The sequence below is a fragment of the Telopea speciosissima genome, chromosome 1 (genome assembly GCF_018873765.1).
Source record: "Telopea speciosissima isolate NSW1024214 ecotype Mountain lineage chromosome 1, Tspe_v1, whole genome shotgun sequence".
Lineage (NCBI taxonomy): Eukaryota > Viridiplantae > Streptophyta > Magnoliopsida > Proteales > Proteaceae > Telopea > Telopea speciosissima.
In genome coordinates this window covers 84,065,389-84,081,424 of record NC_057916.1, presented here as the reverse complement: position 1 = coordinate 84,081,424, position 16,036 = coordinate 84,065,389, and the positions used below count along the sequence as shown (strand labels likewise).

Genomic DNA, 16,036 nt, shown 5'->3' with positions numbered 1-16,036 from the left:
TGTTGTTTCCTTCTTCAGGTAGCCTCTCCTGCTTCTTTTTCATTTCCATATTTCTTCTGTAATTATCTTCCCTTATTCCTGCTTTCCCTTCTCCTAATTATCCTTGTTCCCTGTCGCTAGCGGTATTGTTGGTTGGGAAGCAGATCACTGGAACTCCTCGGTTTCTTGAAGTTGTGGGATGATATGTGGGGGTTTGTTTCTACTCCCAAGGGCGACCTGAAGCATAGGAAATAATGCTTGAAAGCTCCTTCTATACTGAGATCGAAATCAGACATTGCTGCTGGTTTTTCTGGTTACGCTAAACCTAACTTGCAGAAATTATTCTGCTTTGTTCTTGATCTTTGGATTTGCTTTTGGTGTGAGTTTGATGAAGAAACAAATTTTGAACCTACCCTTAAATTTTCCTTTGATTTGGGGTTTGATTGAGAGGCTGAGTCAATCAGGAAGAGCTCCTGGTCTCTGCTGGTTCTACCTGACGCAAGCGGACCTAATAGGGTATTTTTTGACCCGGGTTCCACATCACCTTGGGATTAGGATGTTGTGTATCTTAACCGTGGAACAGGCAGCCCAAAATAATGTTTAATGTTTCCCATGTTATCATCATCTTCTGGCAAATTGCATGGCAAAAATGGCCTCCATTGATGTAGTTTAGCGTAGAACTAATTGGGGATTTATGTAATTGTTTTTTTTTTTTTTTTTTTGACAAATAGTGTTAGAGTCAAAGTTTGTTTCAGTTTTAAGATAGGAATATAGGATTAGGATTAGGAGTTGTTTTCCCTTTATATACTTGGCTGTACCCGATGATTGAGGTTGGATTTTTAGATTGAAACTTTAAGAAACTGCCCTGAGCTGGTGCGCAAATCTCCTCTGCGATTGATATTTTCCCCTTTCTGATATATTCCCTCCCTCTGTTCTTTCTTGTCATTCTTCGACTGATATTTATTCCTCGTTCTATCCTCTTCTCCCTTGTCTCTTCCCATCTTATTACTGATGCAAAAGTTGACCTTGAACCAGGGAAACCAGTGGGAGATCGATTGCAGCCCGGATCAACATAACAAGGATGAACAAATTGAATAACTGAAACTTGTATTGTTTTTTTTTTTTCCTTTCTGTTTACATATGAAAGAAGAACATAGAAAAGGATAAGAAGAAGAGGATATAGAGAAGATAGAAGAAGAAGGGGGTAGGGGATGGCTTTCTCAGCCTGGGTCTCTCACTTGAAACTATCCCAGCTGTTGAAACAAGGATATTCTCCCATAAACGATGGCAACATGGCCTGAAAATTCTATTTTCCAAAATCTGTTTTTATTATAAGAGGGGTTGCCTATTTAACGGAATAGGTCAGCTTACAAAATTGGAAAATTAAGAAATAGTAACTTTTAAAAATAGAAACCTAATGAAAATAGAAACTAGGCTTTATAGTTCTGCCAACATGCAAGGAACAAAATTAGAAACTAGTAAATATAGTAACTACTAAAAAGAAAGAAACAAATTTAGAAACTACTAGATACCTAGACTTAATAACTATGAAACTATTACAAAAATAGAAACTAAGTTTGTTGAGAAGTGTACCACGATAGAGGGAGTGTCCCTATTGTGGTTGAGTCCATTGTGGTTTCCTTTATTGTTTTATGTCTTTAATTGTTAGGAGTCAGTTTCCTAGTCTAAGTTAGTTTCCTTATTAGATTAGTTTCCTATTTTCTCTCCTTGGCTAACAAGGAGTTAGTTTCCTTTTTCTAATGTAACTTTCTATTGATTTTATTGTAAATAAGACAGAGGGAGAAGAGACTACACTTACTTTACTTAGAGCTAACATAATCGGCTTCCCTTCTCTTCTTCTCTCTAAAGTTACTGGTTACAGGTCCTAGGTTTCCTACAAAGTTAATAGCAACTTCTAATAGAATATTCCACCAACATCCAGCAGCTGTCCATATCAGCCCCAAATAACTGTTCACGTGAACAGTAACTCGGGTATTGTTCATGTGATCAGTAACTTTAAAAAAAAATAAAAATAAAAATATTTCTGTCTTGGTCTCTTATCTTCTTCATGCTTCTCTCTAGGCTGGGGCTGCCTTAGGTGATGCTCCATTGAACCAATAAAAACTTGCCACACCATCAGACCAGGCTGCCTCTCACAGCAGTCGAATCCCACAACCTTGCTGGGCTGGTTTTGGGGTTGTTCCTGTGGGTACTATGGACTTGTGATCTACATCAATTACTGTTTCCTTTGTTGTTAGTGGTATCTTGAGGTTAGAAAACGACATCCAAACTCCCTAATTTCTGATCCTTTCGGTCTGAAATTCAGGGAACAATATCGTTTCCCAAGGTGTCTGCAAACCTAGGAGATCGGACCCGAAACCTCCATTGGTCCTGCGAGTTACCGTTAGAAGTTGGTTCAGGCCATTGGCTCTCCTCCATTGCTCTATCTTTGGGGCAAACTTCAGTTGGTCTTCAGTCATCGGTGAGGGAGGATTGTTTGACCGAAATCTTAAGTTTAAGTGGTGCAGCGGTGGTGGACTTCTCACATTCAAAGCTTCCCTGGTCCACTGCCTGGTGTTCTATCAAGAGGAAGAAGAAAGGTGGTTCTTCTGTTGCTTTCTAAGGACCTAATTTCTGCTTATTACAATTAAGCTCCCTAGCCCTTAAATACTTTATTAGGTTTTCCCTTTTTTTGTTTGTTTTCAGAAGTAGCCTTAATTAGCAATTTAAATCCACATTGTCCATAAAGCATCTCGTCTCTTCCTAAGGAACCCTATATTGTTCACATTATTAACCAGATTGCCATTCCCCTTTGTAAATCCAATATATTTACAGCATTGCCATCACATCTCATATCTGAACTATTTTATACTTGTGTGGGTCCATAAGTGAACCCAACAGGGTTTCCGAACCCCCAAGGAAGGAACTTGTGCGGTGTCGTTGGGTCTACACTGTCAAGTATCTACTAGATGGTTTGTTGAGTAGATTGGAAACTCGCTTGGTTTCCAAAGGATATACTTAGACGTATGGCGTTGATTATTTTGAGACCTCCAGTAGCTCGTCTTAACTCTGTTCATGTTCTGATATCCTTGGCTGTTAATCTTGACTGGCCTCTGTTTCAATTTGATATAAAAAATGCTTTTCTTTATGGTGATCTTAAGGAGGAGGTGAATATGGAACAACCTCCCGGGTATGCTGCTCAGGGGGAGAATGCATTAAAGGTTTGCTGTCTTCACAAGGGTATTAATGGGTTGAAACAGTCCCCTCGTGTTTGTTTGACCATTTCAGTAAGGTCATTTGTGGTTATGGGTTCATGCTGTGCTTCTCTGATCATTCTGTATTTGTTTGTCGATGTGGGTCCAAGGTGGTAATTTTATGTTTGTATATGTAGATGATATTATTATTTCTGGTGATGACTCTTCTGAGATTGAGGATGTCAAGGTGTATTTGCATTGACATTTTTAGATGAAAGATTTGGAGATGCTTAGATATTTCTTGCGTATTGAAGTTATTCGTAGTACAAAGGGAGTCAATCTGTCTCAGAGGAAGAATGTGCTCAGATATCCCAGATCTGAATCGAGTGAGAAAGAAGAAGGTGAGATCAGAGATTTCAGAGGAGAGAGAAGAGTTCACACAACCTGGTTCGTACCATTCTGGTAACATAAACCATCAAAATTCTTTTCATTCCAATTGCGTGGTTACAAACTAGTACTTAAAGAAGAAAATAAAAGACAAATAAAAGAGCCTTAATACTAGTACTTAAAGAAGAAAATAAAAGACAAATAAAAGAGCACTAATTATTAACTAAAACTAAATGGGACTCTAACTTGGACTCTAAACTGAATTAAAACTTGGATTCAAACTCTTTCAATACTTAGCCTATGAAAACTAAAACAGAAAATTTCAAGGTAAACTCAACTAATTAAAAACCTTAATAAATAAACTGGAAAAAGAACTGTCCGGGAGTGTGGCCTACACCAGCACTCCCATGAGTCTATCTCTCTCCTTCCCATATGAAAAGATACCTCTGCCCCCTTGTTTTGAGGAGAGAGATAGACACATGGGATTGTTGGCGTAGGCCACACTCCCGGACAGAAAATTACTCCCCTAAATAAATAAAATAAATATCTTACTGAACCCAATGACCAATTGGACCCGGTTCATCTTCATATGGATCCCTCAACGGTTTGGGCCGGTCCAAGGAATTGCACCTGCATCATAGTATTATCCAGTTTACAGGGCTGTTTTAGTTGCCTTTTCAGGAGGTGCCGACTGGATGATCAGATCTTTTTCTAGATCAGTGAGAAGGATAAGTAATTTCTATCTTCATATATTGACTTTCTCGTTGGATATGATTGCAACGAATAGCAGGATTTTCTTTTCTCACAGGAATCCTTCTGACTTTTATGTAACTGAATGGCAATCAGGTACTTGGGGCCTTTTGGTACTTGTTTTCAATTGAACGACAAAATACATGCTGGCGAGAAGCTTGTCCGAAGAACCCTGGATGTGAAATTCGTCGTTTGTACTGTGGTGATGGTATCAATGACATGTCATTTCTAAATAGTACTTGTCTTCTTACGGGTCAGGATCCGCACTTTGAGTTTGGAATATTCCTTGATGCTCTTACATCCGATGTGGTGGAATCAAATGATTTCCCACAGAAGTTCTTTTACTGCTTTTGGTGGGGCCTGCGTAATCTGAGGTTTGTGCAAAATCATTTTGTTTCCTTTTGCTTGGTTTATTTCTCCATTAAAAGAAAAAGAAGAAAGAACAAACTTCTGGTGGATAACTTTCCAACTAAAAACTTTACATCTAAAAAAATTGCCAAGCATTTGTTTGTTGGGTAAGAGGCTTGTAGGAGTGTTGGCCCCATTGCAGAATACTTGCAGTAAAGGGCGTAACCGTGTAAGTTTTTATCAGTCAGCTCAGCTGTGCATAAACCACTTACACCCTTTGGATGTATAAAATGGGCCTGGTGGGGGGGGGGGGGGGGGGTAGGTAGGATGAACCCAAGGTTTAGGCTAAACACCCCTCGGACAGGATCCCAAGTCACCCAAACCAAAAAGTCGACAAAATTCCAAATCAGATGGTCAGATTGGAGCAAAATTCAGGTCTAATTCTGTTTTTAAGGTAAAAGGAACCTTTGCTGAAAGTTTCAGGTCGATCCAATGGTTGGATAAGATTTTATTAAAGAATCCTAGTTGGGTTAGGATAAGGGTATAACAGTCAATTCACAAATCAGAATACTAATTAGACAACATAGTTATAATCCCCAAACAAAATTGATGTTATGGTATCAATTTCAAACAAATCTGACCTGTAATTATAAGAGCATATTTTAATTGCTTATGCAGTAACAAATATCATAAGAGCATATTTTATGATACTTTATTTTAGACACACATGGGATAACAATGGGGACGTATTAACCCTTTTTAGAGCAGTTATCTGTGTGTGCATTATGTTAATACAGGATTCCGTTATATCCTGAATTGTGTTCCTCGTATCGTCACTGGAAGCATGCTGAACATTTACAGCAAAAACTTTAAGAAATGAATTAATCTCGCTATATTTACTGTTGCTAACCCATCTTTTATTTCAATGTTTAGATGGTATGGCAAAGTTCATAATTCCAGATCTAACCATCTGATTTCGATCATATTTTGAGAAGTTATTCTAAACCATTAAAGTGACATCCAACCAGAATTTCATCCCAATCAGAGTTGTTGATTGTTACTTGTTGAATTTCTTCTAAATCTGGTATTTTCCCCTTCACTGCGATTCTGGTTTTCAAATGATTTTCTGAACCTAGTTCCTTAGGCTTCTAGAAACCCATCACTGGCAGTTTAGAAAGGTGACGCAGGTGGAAGGTTCAGATCTGTAATAGAGTGATCAGATCTAGTATATAGGGAGGTTAGGGATAGGATAAAGGGAGAAGACGAGGTTTCAAGATCAGATTTTGATCTTGGATGAAGAGAGAAGAAGAGACGGGGGGAATGAGGGGAGTATCATGAGAGAGAGGAGAAGACGTTGAGGAGAGGGGAAGGGTTAGAAGGTGATCAAACACACCTGCTGATTTCCAATGAAATCCAATATTCAATTCATTCTTCAAATCTTCCTTTCATTGTTGGATTACATGAGTATATAAAGAAAATAAAAATGACTCTTGGACTCGAGCATTAATCACCTAGAAGCTAACTCCAATAAAGCATTAAATTACCTAGAAACTAATACCAAGTAAAATTAATTACTTCACACAAACTTTTGGATGCCTGCATAGAAACTTAAAAGACCCAACTTGAAAACTTAAAAGTCTAATTGAAGCACCTAGAAAAAGAAATCAATTCATTAACTAAGCCTAGGAAAATGAAAAGATACGTTGGAATATTAAAAAACAAGAAAATTAAACTCAGGTTTGGTGGCTCTTTGGAGTCGGCTTAATGGGCCCCACCAGCAATAATATCACAGGTACTAACCCTGGCCAGCTTAACCCACGGCTGGGCTTAATTGGGCCTGGTTCTTGGCCCTTTGGGTTGGTCTAGTTCTAATATGGTCCATGTGGACCAAAACAGCATGAGGGATCTTCTTCAGGCTTGATGCTGCATCAAAAGGTCTTGATAGGATGGATATTTACCATAGTTGTCAAGGTGTCACCTCGACAGGCGTCTGGTTGCCTTCATCGGGCAGCCTAGACCCAACAAAAAGGAAGAATGTAAAATATTCAAATAATGAACTATAAATATATAAATTATGAACTATAAAGTATATAACTATATAACAACAACAACAACATCAACATCAACATCAACATCAACATCAACATCATAGCCTTATCCCAACTTAATGTCGGCTACATGGATCCTAGAATAGACACAAGCAAAAATAAATAAATAATGGAAATAAAGGGGGTGGGGCAAAAACATCGACATAAACTCTAGGTCATCTACCATAGCTACGAACCGCTTCTTAACAACCCAACATTCTGCTCTAGATCTCAAAATGGAGTGTGAAACAGAGGGCAATGTCACATCATCAAAGTCCAGCTAAAAGGGGTCGACCGCATGGATCTTTGATCTCCAATCAGCTCTATTTGAGGTCATACTAGGGACAAGGCCTAAGCAAAGCATGTCTTTCCGCACCACTTCTCCTATGGTTATCTTAAGCCTTCCCTGGTTCTTTTGGTTCCCTCAATTAGGATCAGGTCACTCTTCCGAACTGGGGCATCCGGAGGCCTCCGTTGAACATGACCAAACCACCTCAAACGACTCTCTTTAAGTTTATCTTGTGTTGGAGCAACTCCCAAATCAGCTCTAAGAAGATCATTCCTTTATCCTTTCTATTTCTCCCACACATCCACCTCAACATCCTCATCTCTGCAACACCAAGTTTATTTATATGACACTTCTATACAGCCCAGCATTCCGACCCGTACATCATAGCTGGTCTAATGGCAGTCCTATAAAGTTTTCCTTTAAGCTTCAAAGAGATACAACGATCACACAAAACTTTGATCACATCCCTCCACTTCATCCACCCTATTTTAATCCTTTGGGCAACATCATCATCATCTATGACACCCTCCTTGTTTACGATTGATCCCAGATATCTAAAGTGATCACTTTGCGAGATCTCCCTCTCATCAATATTCACTTCCTCATTATCCAACCCAGTACTGCTAAAGTTACACACCATATATTCAGTCTTAGTTCTACTTATCTTTAGACCTTTTGATATCAAGGTGGTTCTCCATAGTTCCACTTTGGCATTAATCCCTGCGTTAGTCTCATCTACCAATACAATATCATCTGCAAAGATCATACACCAAGGTACCTCATCTTGTATGCCTCTGGTTAAGTCGTCTATGATAAGCGCAAACAGGTAAGGGCTTAAGGCTGAACCTTGGTGTAACCTAATTGAGATTGGAATTCACTACCTTGGCCCCCCATCGTTCTAACGCTAGTCACCACATCAGCATACATATCTTTAATTAGGTCCACGTATAAACTAGACACCCTTCTCTTCTCTAGAATATATGGTGCTATAACTATATAACAATAAAAAGACATTAATTAGAGTAAATTACTCTGACCTCCCCTGACCTTTTTGACAATTCAGTTAACCTCCCCTGCATTTTTAACAATTACTCAAACCTCCCCTACTTTTCAAACTTAATTTCAATTAGCCCCAGTCCGTTAACGGTGTTAGTAAAAAACCTGTTGTGACCAAAATGCCCTTACTTTTGACCAACATCAGCTTACCCTTTCCCTTTCTTCTTCTTCTTCCTCCTACAAACCCACCTGCCCCCACCCCTCTGCAACCCCATCCATGCAGGCTGCAATCCCCACTCTCCTCTTATTTTTCTTCTTTCTTTTTCTTGCAACCTCACCCACCCTCACCCCTCTACAACCCTGCAATCTAAACTCTAATCCAATGAATAGCAGCATTAACAATTGGCATTCATGAATCATAAGAGAAGTGTAGGTCTGGGACTGGGATATCGTCTCCAAGTTTTCTCCAGTTATTTGAATTCAACGAGTACACCATGACATCGTTGTGCTTAATCCAGGATCCATTTTTATACTCAAGATAGCTTTCAACAATCTTAATGACCTTGTAGTCTTTACTCATGGGATCAAACCCACATCCGACCAAAGTGCCACTGTTGTCGCACTGATGATATAATTGATAACAGGGAGAATGTGGAAGCTCCTTGACTTCTCAAGTGGCTGGATTCAACAGTTATATGGGGTTGTTGTAATGAATCACGGTGGGCCTTAACAACAAAAAACATAACAACCCATTGCACGAACCCAAGACTTTGATTTCACGCCAGCAATCCCCCAATTCGGTAGAGGTTAAGAAAGGCATATCAATAAGTTTATGACATGAATTGTCCTCTACTGTATAAATGGCTGTTCTATCGGTTAAGATGAGAGAATTAGAATGATTTTTCTCTGTGGATTGATTGTTGTATAGAGTGATGAAGAAAGAATCACTACTCCAACGTCGCCAATCTTGGGATATGCACCTCAATCAAAGCAGAGACTTCACGGGTAACCTCCTCGATTTCCATTCCTGTAGTCATCAATCATCGCTCATCCAAGTTACATTTTCCCACTCACGAACCTTAGACTTGGATAAAATAGAAGTCTCAATTAATTTTTAGCTCCAAAATAGCTTGGAAGCCTAAAAACTTACAAGTTAACCTTAAATCTTACCGATAATAAAGGCGGTAGATCTCCATCTGCCAGTATTTGATCTGTTCATTGGACGGCCTTTGTAGTCAATGACACCTTCCACCATCTCCGTCTCTCTTAACAGCGGTGCACTCGCATCGCTTGTCGACGCTGTTGCAGATTCCGCCATTTCTTCTTTCTATTTGCAGGTTAGGGTTGAGTTGAGAGGTTCTGGGAGGTAGAAGATGACGATGGGATTGAGACTAGAGTTAGATATTCATTAAGGGCAATAGGGTAACTTCCTAATGGGAAAATAGGTATAATTGTCAGGTTTCCTTCGTTTTTCAAATTTAGCCGTTAACTAACCTTAAAATACTAATGGACTGGGACTAAGTGATACCAAGTTTGAAAAGTAGGGGAGGTTTCAGTAATTGTCAGAAACGCAAGGGAGGTTCGCTGAATTGTCAGAAAGGTCAGGGCAGGTTGGAGTAATTTACTCCATTAATTATATAACTAATGATCTGGAATGTAATATACAGTTCTCGCATGGCTGTTTTGGTTCGACCCCCAATTAGGTGACGCCTAGTTGACCATGACTACTATGGTGGTTCCTCTCGTCTTCTTATGATAAGTTTGCTTGAAAGTTACTCTTCGGTGTGGTTTAGGATCTCCGATGCCCAAAATATCAATCAAGTGAGCATACATTTGATGTTTTTGGGAGATCAAAATGTAAAATTTGGAGGTATCAAGAAGAAAAAGTTTCTCTGTAGTATCTCCTTGAACTTATTTCGAGGCTGGGGCTGGTCCAATTTTATAAAATGGATCCCTCCTAACGGTTCTGTTGCAGTTCAGATTGTTCAATTGGGCTTTAGAAGACTTTATTTTGGCCCATGGATGAGTTCTCTGGGCCTTGGGTTTTTTATTTTGGGTTTATTAATATAATGAGCCTCTTTTATAAGCCCGTATTGGGGGGTTCTTGGCTCTGATAACAAATGATGCAGTGCTAATCTTGAACCAGTGAGATCCAGTGAGATATCAGCTTGTGACAAGATCGCAGATAAAGAATGAAACTAGATTTTCGAATAATTTTTATAACAGAGAATCAAGGGATCAGATTCAGCCAAAATTCTGGTCAAAAGGCTCTATTGGTTGGAAGAATATAATATAAAAATCAGGCTTGATCTAATGGTCAGATTCTTAGGTTAGACTTGAAAATTGATTAAAACTGAAATCAGACTTGTAGTAGGAAGACAAGAAATCAGTTTCAAGTTTAAACTTTGAAACCCTATGAAAGGTTTAGAAACAGAAACCAATTGCTAAGTGTGGAAGCAGAGTTCAAATTCAATGGTTAGATTTGGAGTTTCAGAAAATTCCTAGTTGGAGTAGGAATTCAAGAAACCAGAAAAAGATGGGATATCTATACTCAGAATAGAATCAGCACTTTGAGAGAATGGTAAATAGATTTTTAGCAACTCATATCAACCAATCAAGCATCAGATTAAAGTCGATATGACTGCTCACCAGACCATAGTTGTCAAAGTGTTGCCTAGGTGTCCGGGATGTTGGTCAACTTACCATAGTCATGAAAGGTGAGCACCTTGTTGTCCTGGCTGTCGCCTAGGCTTCTCCTTGGGACGCCTTGGAGCCTAAGCGGTTGCCTTGGCATTGCTTTTTTTTTTTTTCTATCTAAAAAAAAAGATGAATGCTTTTTCTAACCATCTCATTTGTGTGTGTGCAGATAGTATACTTAAGGTCAAATTCACAGAATCATGTAGTTTTTAAAAAAAAAAAAAAAGAATCTAGAATGAAATGAAACCCTAGAGTACCCAATACCCTGTTTTGTTGACTTCTTGTTCACTTTTTCGGTGTTCACCCTTCAACGCACACTGCAGCCCTTTTTCTTCTTTTCTCCCAATTATCTCTTTTCTGTTTAATTCCTGCTGAATGCTGATTGATGATTAATTGATTTCAAGTTTTAATAATCTGATTTGCAGTTTGCAATGTTGTATGAGAAAATGATTGAGAGTGACTATCTATCTTTGTATTTGGTATTCTTAGTATTACAAGTTATATGTTATAGCATACTAATAATGGGATCATGGGATAGAAAGAATGGGGGCGGGAGGAATAACGTCTAGGCGCCTTGTCTCCTAAGCGCCCCTCCACTGCCTTGGGTTGCCTTTACGCCTTGATAACTATGCACCAGATAAGTATGCATGGTACCATAGCACACGAACTCAAAAGTTCAATACAAAAAGCCTTAAATTCGTATAGGATTATAACTCTATTTATAAAGATCAAATAAACTCACTTTAGAACTCCTAAACCACATAAACAACTATCCCTTCAAGTTACCTAAACAAAAACCAACTTGAACTGATCAAACACTTGCTATAGAAGACTCCAAACAACATAAACTACCGTCTAAAAATAATATATAAAGTACTTAACCAAAAAGGACTCTAATTTGACTACTTAACAGCACATGGAACCCACACAATCTTATCCATGTACTTAATCCCGTATTTAGAGCTAAGAACCCCCCCCCCAATATGGGCTTATAAAATAGGCCTATTACATCTGTTCGTGGCCAAAATAAAGTCTTTGGAGGCCCTATTGAACAATCTGAATTGCATCAGCTTCACTCCACTGGCATAGACTTACTATTTAGTTGATGATGGCACATTTTAGATTGTCCGGGGTTCCTTTAAAGCTCTCAATGTTAGTTGCTGCACCATCACATTTTAGAGCAGTCATTTTTGAGCTAATGTGTGATCTCTTCTGCTTGTATTGTTTTACAGTTCTCTTGGGCAAAATCTGGAAACAAGTACTTATGTTTGGGAGATAGTATTTGCGGTCTTCATTTCCATCTTCGGTTTGGTTCTTTTTGCGTTTCTCATTGGCAATATGCAGGTTACTACTGAACTATTCTCTGCATCTTCACTATTTAGCTGGTTTAAATCAGCAAATCCATTGCATATTAGCGACTTGAAATTAAGATATATTGGCATTTCCTATTTGTTAGTTTGTAGGATCAGTTGAAAAATCAGTAGCAATAAATATATTGTGAACCACAGTAGGACAAATTCCTGGTCTCCCATGTATGGAATGTTGGCCAATTTATTTTTGTAACTGGTTGACCTGTTTGACCGGTTAAAATCAATAGTTTAAATAACTGTAAAATTGTTGGTTTCCCTGTTTCCTATTTGCGCCATGAATCATACTAGCAAAAAACTTATTTAATGCATAGGCATGCTATAAATATGATCTTGGGCAATAATGATAACACCATTATTGGTATTTCTGTTATATAGAAATAAGCATGCATGTGGCTGACCACAGGCTCTTGTGGATAATATCAAATTACAAATCTGCTAGGAGTCTTCTGATTTACATTGGCCAAACCTTTGCTTTTGTTCAAAAACGTAATATCTGAAAATCTACTGTAATAGTAAGAAGTGATACAGAGGATGAGTTTGGTCTGTCTTCTAAACTATTGCATATTGATTACTGATTCTGAATGATACACACCATGATACATACTTGCATTATCATATCATGATTCTAAAATAGTAGTTGATGTGGCTGACATGCATCCATATGTGATTAGCATTGATGAATCTTATCACTTCAAAAATTGGCCCCTTGAAATGAGGTTGCTTATCAATCTATATCTTAAGTTATGTATGTGTGAAGACAGCATATGAGGTTATACCTTGCATATGTCATTTACATGGTCATTATCCAAATTTTCCAATCACAGTATTAGATGTGGATACAGGGGTAATACCTTGTAGATGTCATTTTCATGGTCGTTATCCAAATCTTCCAATCACAGTATTAGATGTGGAAACAGGGGAGAATTGTTTTGAAAAATTCATTAGATTGGATGGTTGGGAACTCATCAATTTGTTCTTTTAGTATCATTTGGATGGTCTGATTCTGTATCCCACTTTTCATGCCCTTGGTTCATGATGAAGAACCTCTGATTATCTTCTCATAATACTGCCTTTCACCCTTCTGTATATTAGAACTTATGCTGTTATGCTGGTACAGACATATCTGCAGTCCACTACTGTTAGATTAGAAGAGATGAGATTGAAAAGGCGAGATGCAGAGCAATGGATGTCCCACCGTTTGCTACCTGACAGCCTCAGGGAACGGATCAGGCGTTATGACCAGTACAAGTGGCAAGAAACGAGAGGTGTTGATGAAGAGAATCTGCTCTGCAACCTTCCCAAGGACCTCAGAAGGGACATAAAACGCCATCTCTGCTTGGCTCTACTCATGAGAGTGAGTGCTCTCCGTATATTTCTTAGAATTCTTGGAAGTTTTGGTACTGGGAAATTCATGTACTCTTGTTTCTTGGTTCTTAAATCTCGTTGTCCTCCTTAGGTGCCAATGTTTGAAAAAATGGATGACCAATTACTGGATGCAATGTGTGATCGCCTCAAGCCAGCACTCTACACAGAGGACAGTGTCATTGTTCGTGAGGAGGATCCGGTGGATGATATGCTATTCATCATGAGGGGGAAGCTATGGAGTGTGACCACAAATGGTGGAAGGACTGGCTTCTTTAACTCTGATTTTCTGAAAGCTGGGGATTTCTGTGGAGAAGAGTTGCTGACATGGGCGTTGGATCCCCACTCATCTTCCAACCTCCCGATCTCAACCAGAACAGTGAAGGCCCTGACTGAGGTCGAAGCCTTTGCTCTTGAGGCAGAGGACTTGAAGTTTGTGGCTTCCCAGTTCCGGCGACTTCACAGCAAGCAGCTCCGACACACTTTCAGGTTCTACTCGCATCAGTGGAGGACATGGGCAGCCTGTTTCATACAAGCAGCTTGGCGCCGCTACTGTAAGAAGAAGCTAGAAGACTCTTTACGTGAGGAGGAAGATAAGTTGCAGGATGCATTGGCCACGGGGGCAGGGAGCTCTCCAAGCCTTGGTGCTACCATTTATGCTTCACGGTTTGCTGCTAATGCATTACGTGCTATAAGGCGCAATGGTGCACGCAAAGCGAGGGAGAGATTACCACCTATATTGCTTCAGAAACCTGAAGAGCCTGATTTTACAGCTGAAGATCATTAACTAGGTAATATCATCCTTGGCCATACTTGGTCTGCTATATTTTTGTGTTTAACGTGTAAAGCCTGAGTAACCTGTTAAAAGCGCATGTAAAGCCTGAATAGACGCATCATGGTTTCAGTGAACTAGTTGTGTATTGTATATAATTTATATACATTATAAGAATGTCCCACTGTTGTATTTTCCATTTGTACACTCTTGCAATTGTGGGTATTGATCTGCCTTACATAAGTCTCATGACATTGTTAAGTTTGTTGCAGACCATTCAATGGTTCCCCTGGCACAGGACCGTTGTATATTTGTCATGCTTAATCGTTTCTGCCAGTCCGTCTGTCTTTTCTTCTCTGTGAATTTTCCATGTTAGTTGGAAAGGGATAGGGTGGAAAAGAACTGTACGTATCCTTCGGAGTTGGAAATTGGGTTAAGGCCCTGAGAAGTTGTAATTTCTCCTAACAGTGCCAGAGCTGAAACTTGGTATTAGAAATCGGATCAAGCTCCACCTGAGATGATTCAGGTTGATCAACACGGTCCATTTCATGTTTGATTTTCCCTCAGAGAACCAGCTTAGTTGGTGGATACTGATCTTGATATGTATTGCCCAATGTGCCAATTGTGATGCTTGAGCCTAGGCCAGAGGGCTCTGGGAAAAGTTGTTCTGCTAACCTAAGAAGTCTCAGAAAATTGCTATTTTCTCAAGATGAAGAACCTAAGAATGGTGGTTTGCTCTGTTTAGGCTGCCCAGGTGTTAACCCTTCGAAGGTTCTATGTTTTGATAGATTTTTTCGCCCTCTTCTTTGATCTTCAGTCCGGAAATGGATCTTGGTGCCTCATTGGTTTATGTGCCCCTCCTGTACCCTTGGCTAGAGCTTCTTTTTGGACCAATCCATCTTCTTTTCTCTCTAGTCTTACTTTCCCTTTTGTTCTCATTTGTGATTTTAATTAAATATTCTCTGATGAGGAAAAACTTGGGGGAAAATGTCTATATGCCTCTAACCCCGTTGTTGATGGCCTATTAAATCTTATCTCTTCCTTTAACCTTAGAGAGGTCCCTCTACTGGAAGCTCGTTTCAATTGATCGAACAAACAAAAAATCCCTAATCTAATCTGTGAAAAATTCGATTGGTGCTTTTTGCACCCTTTATGCCTTGAAGGTTGGCATAATATCTCCCTCAGCCCACTTCCATCTTTTAGTTCTGACCATAACTCCTTGCTCATGGATGCTTGTAAACCTTCCCCAAATTTCAAATTTTGTTTTTTTTTTTCATTTTCAGACTTCCTGGTTTTCACATCCTACTTTTATGGACTTTTGTTCCACTCATTGGACCTCTCTGATCCTGATAATTTACCTGGTAAATTAAATGCTCTTATGTTTAAACTTAAAAAAAAAATTGGAATAAGAGTGTTTTTTGGGTCATATCCTGATTTTAAATAATCTCTCTTTTACCAACTAGATACCCTAGAAAAATTGGAACCTACCCTTCATGTTTTGAAGCTTATTGAGGATACTAATAATACCCTTCTCTGGTTGTTAGAGGCTGAAGGGATTTTTTTAGTTTTAAAATTCCTGTCACCTATATATTTCCCTAGGTAACTGTAAATACCAAACCATTCTGTAGCCAAAATCTACTCCCATACTCGATCTATAGATGGTATAAAGAATGATGATGGTTGTGGACCTTGTGGCTAACACCCCCTTTAATGGCTAGAGTCTTCTCTCAATATTTTGATACTCTTTTTTTACTTCTGCTAGGCCATTAGACCCTTCCTTCATTGCTACCCTTTTCCAATCACTG

The 16,036-nt window shown here is 39.0% G+C and overlaps 1 protein-coding gene across 1 annotated transcript in view; it reads left to right on the top strand.

Annotated features, from left to right (window-relative positions):
• LOC122668257 (cyclic nucleotide-gated ion channel 1-like) overlaps window positions 1-14,421 on the top strand; it is a 35,462-nt gene extending 21,041 nt beyond the window's left edge. Inside the window, exons 4-7 of the mRNA XM_043864849.1 lie at window positions 4,407-4,684; window positions 11,960-12,071; window positions 13,215-13,451; window positions 13,554-14,421. Of these exons, the coding sequence (XP_043720784.1) occupies window positions 4,407-4,684; window positions 11,960-12,071; window positions 13,215-13,451; window positions 13,554-14,246 (1,320 nt within the window). The 3' untranslated portion in view covers window positions 14,247-14,421. The remainder of the gene's footprint in view (window positions 1-4,406; window positions 4,685-11,959; window positions 12,072-13,214; window positions 13,452-13,553) is intronic.
• The last annotated feature ends 1,615 nt before the right edge of the window (window positions 14,422-16,036 follow it).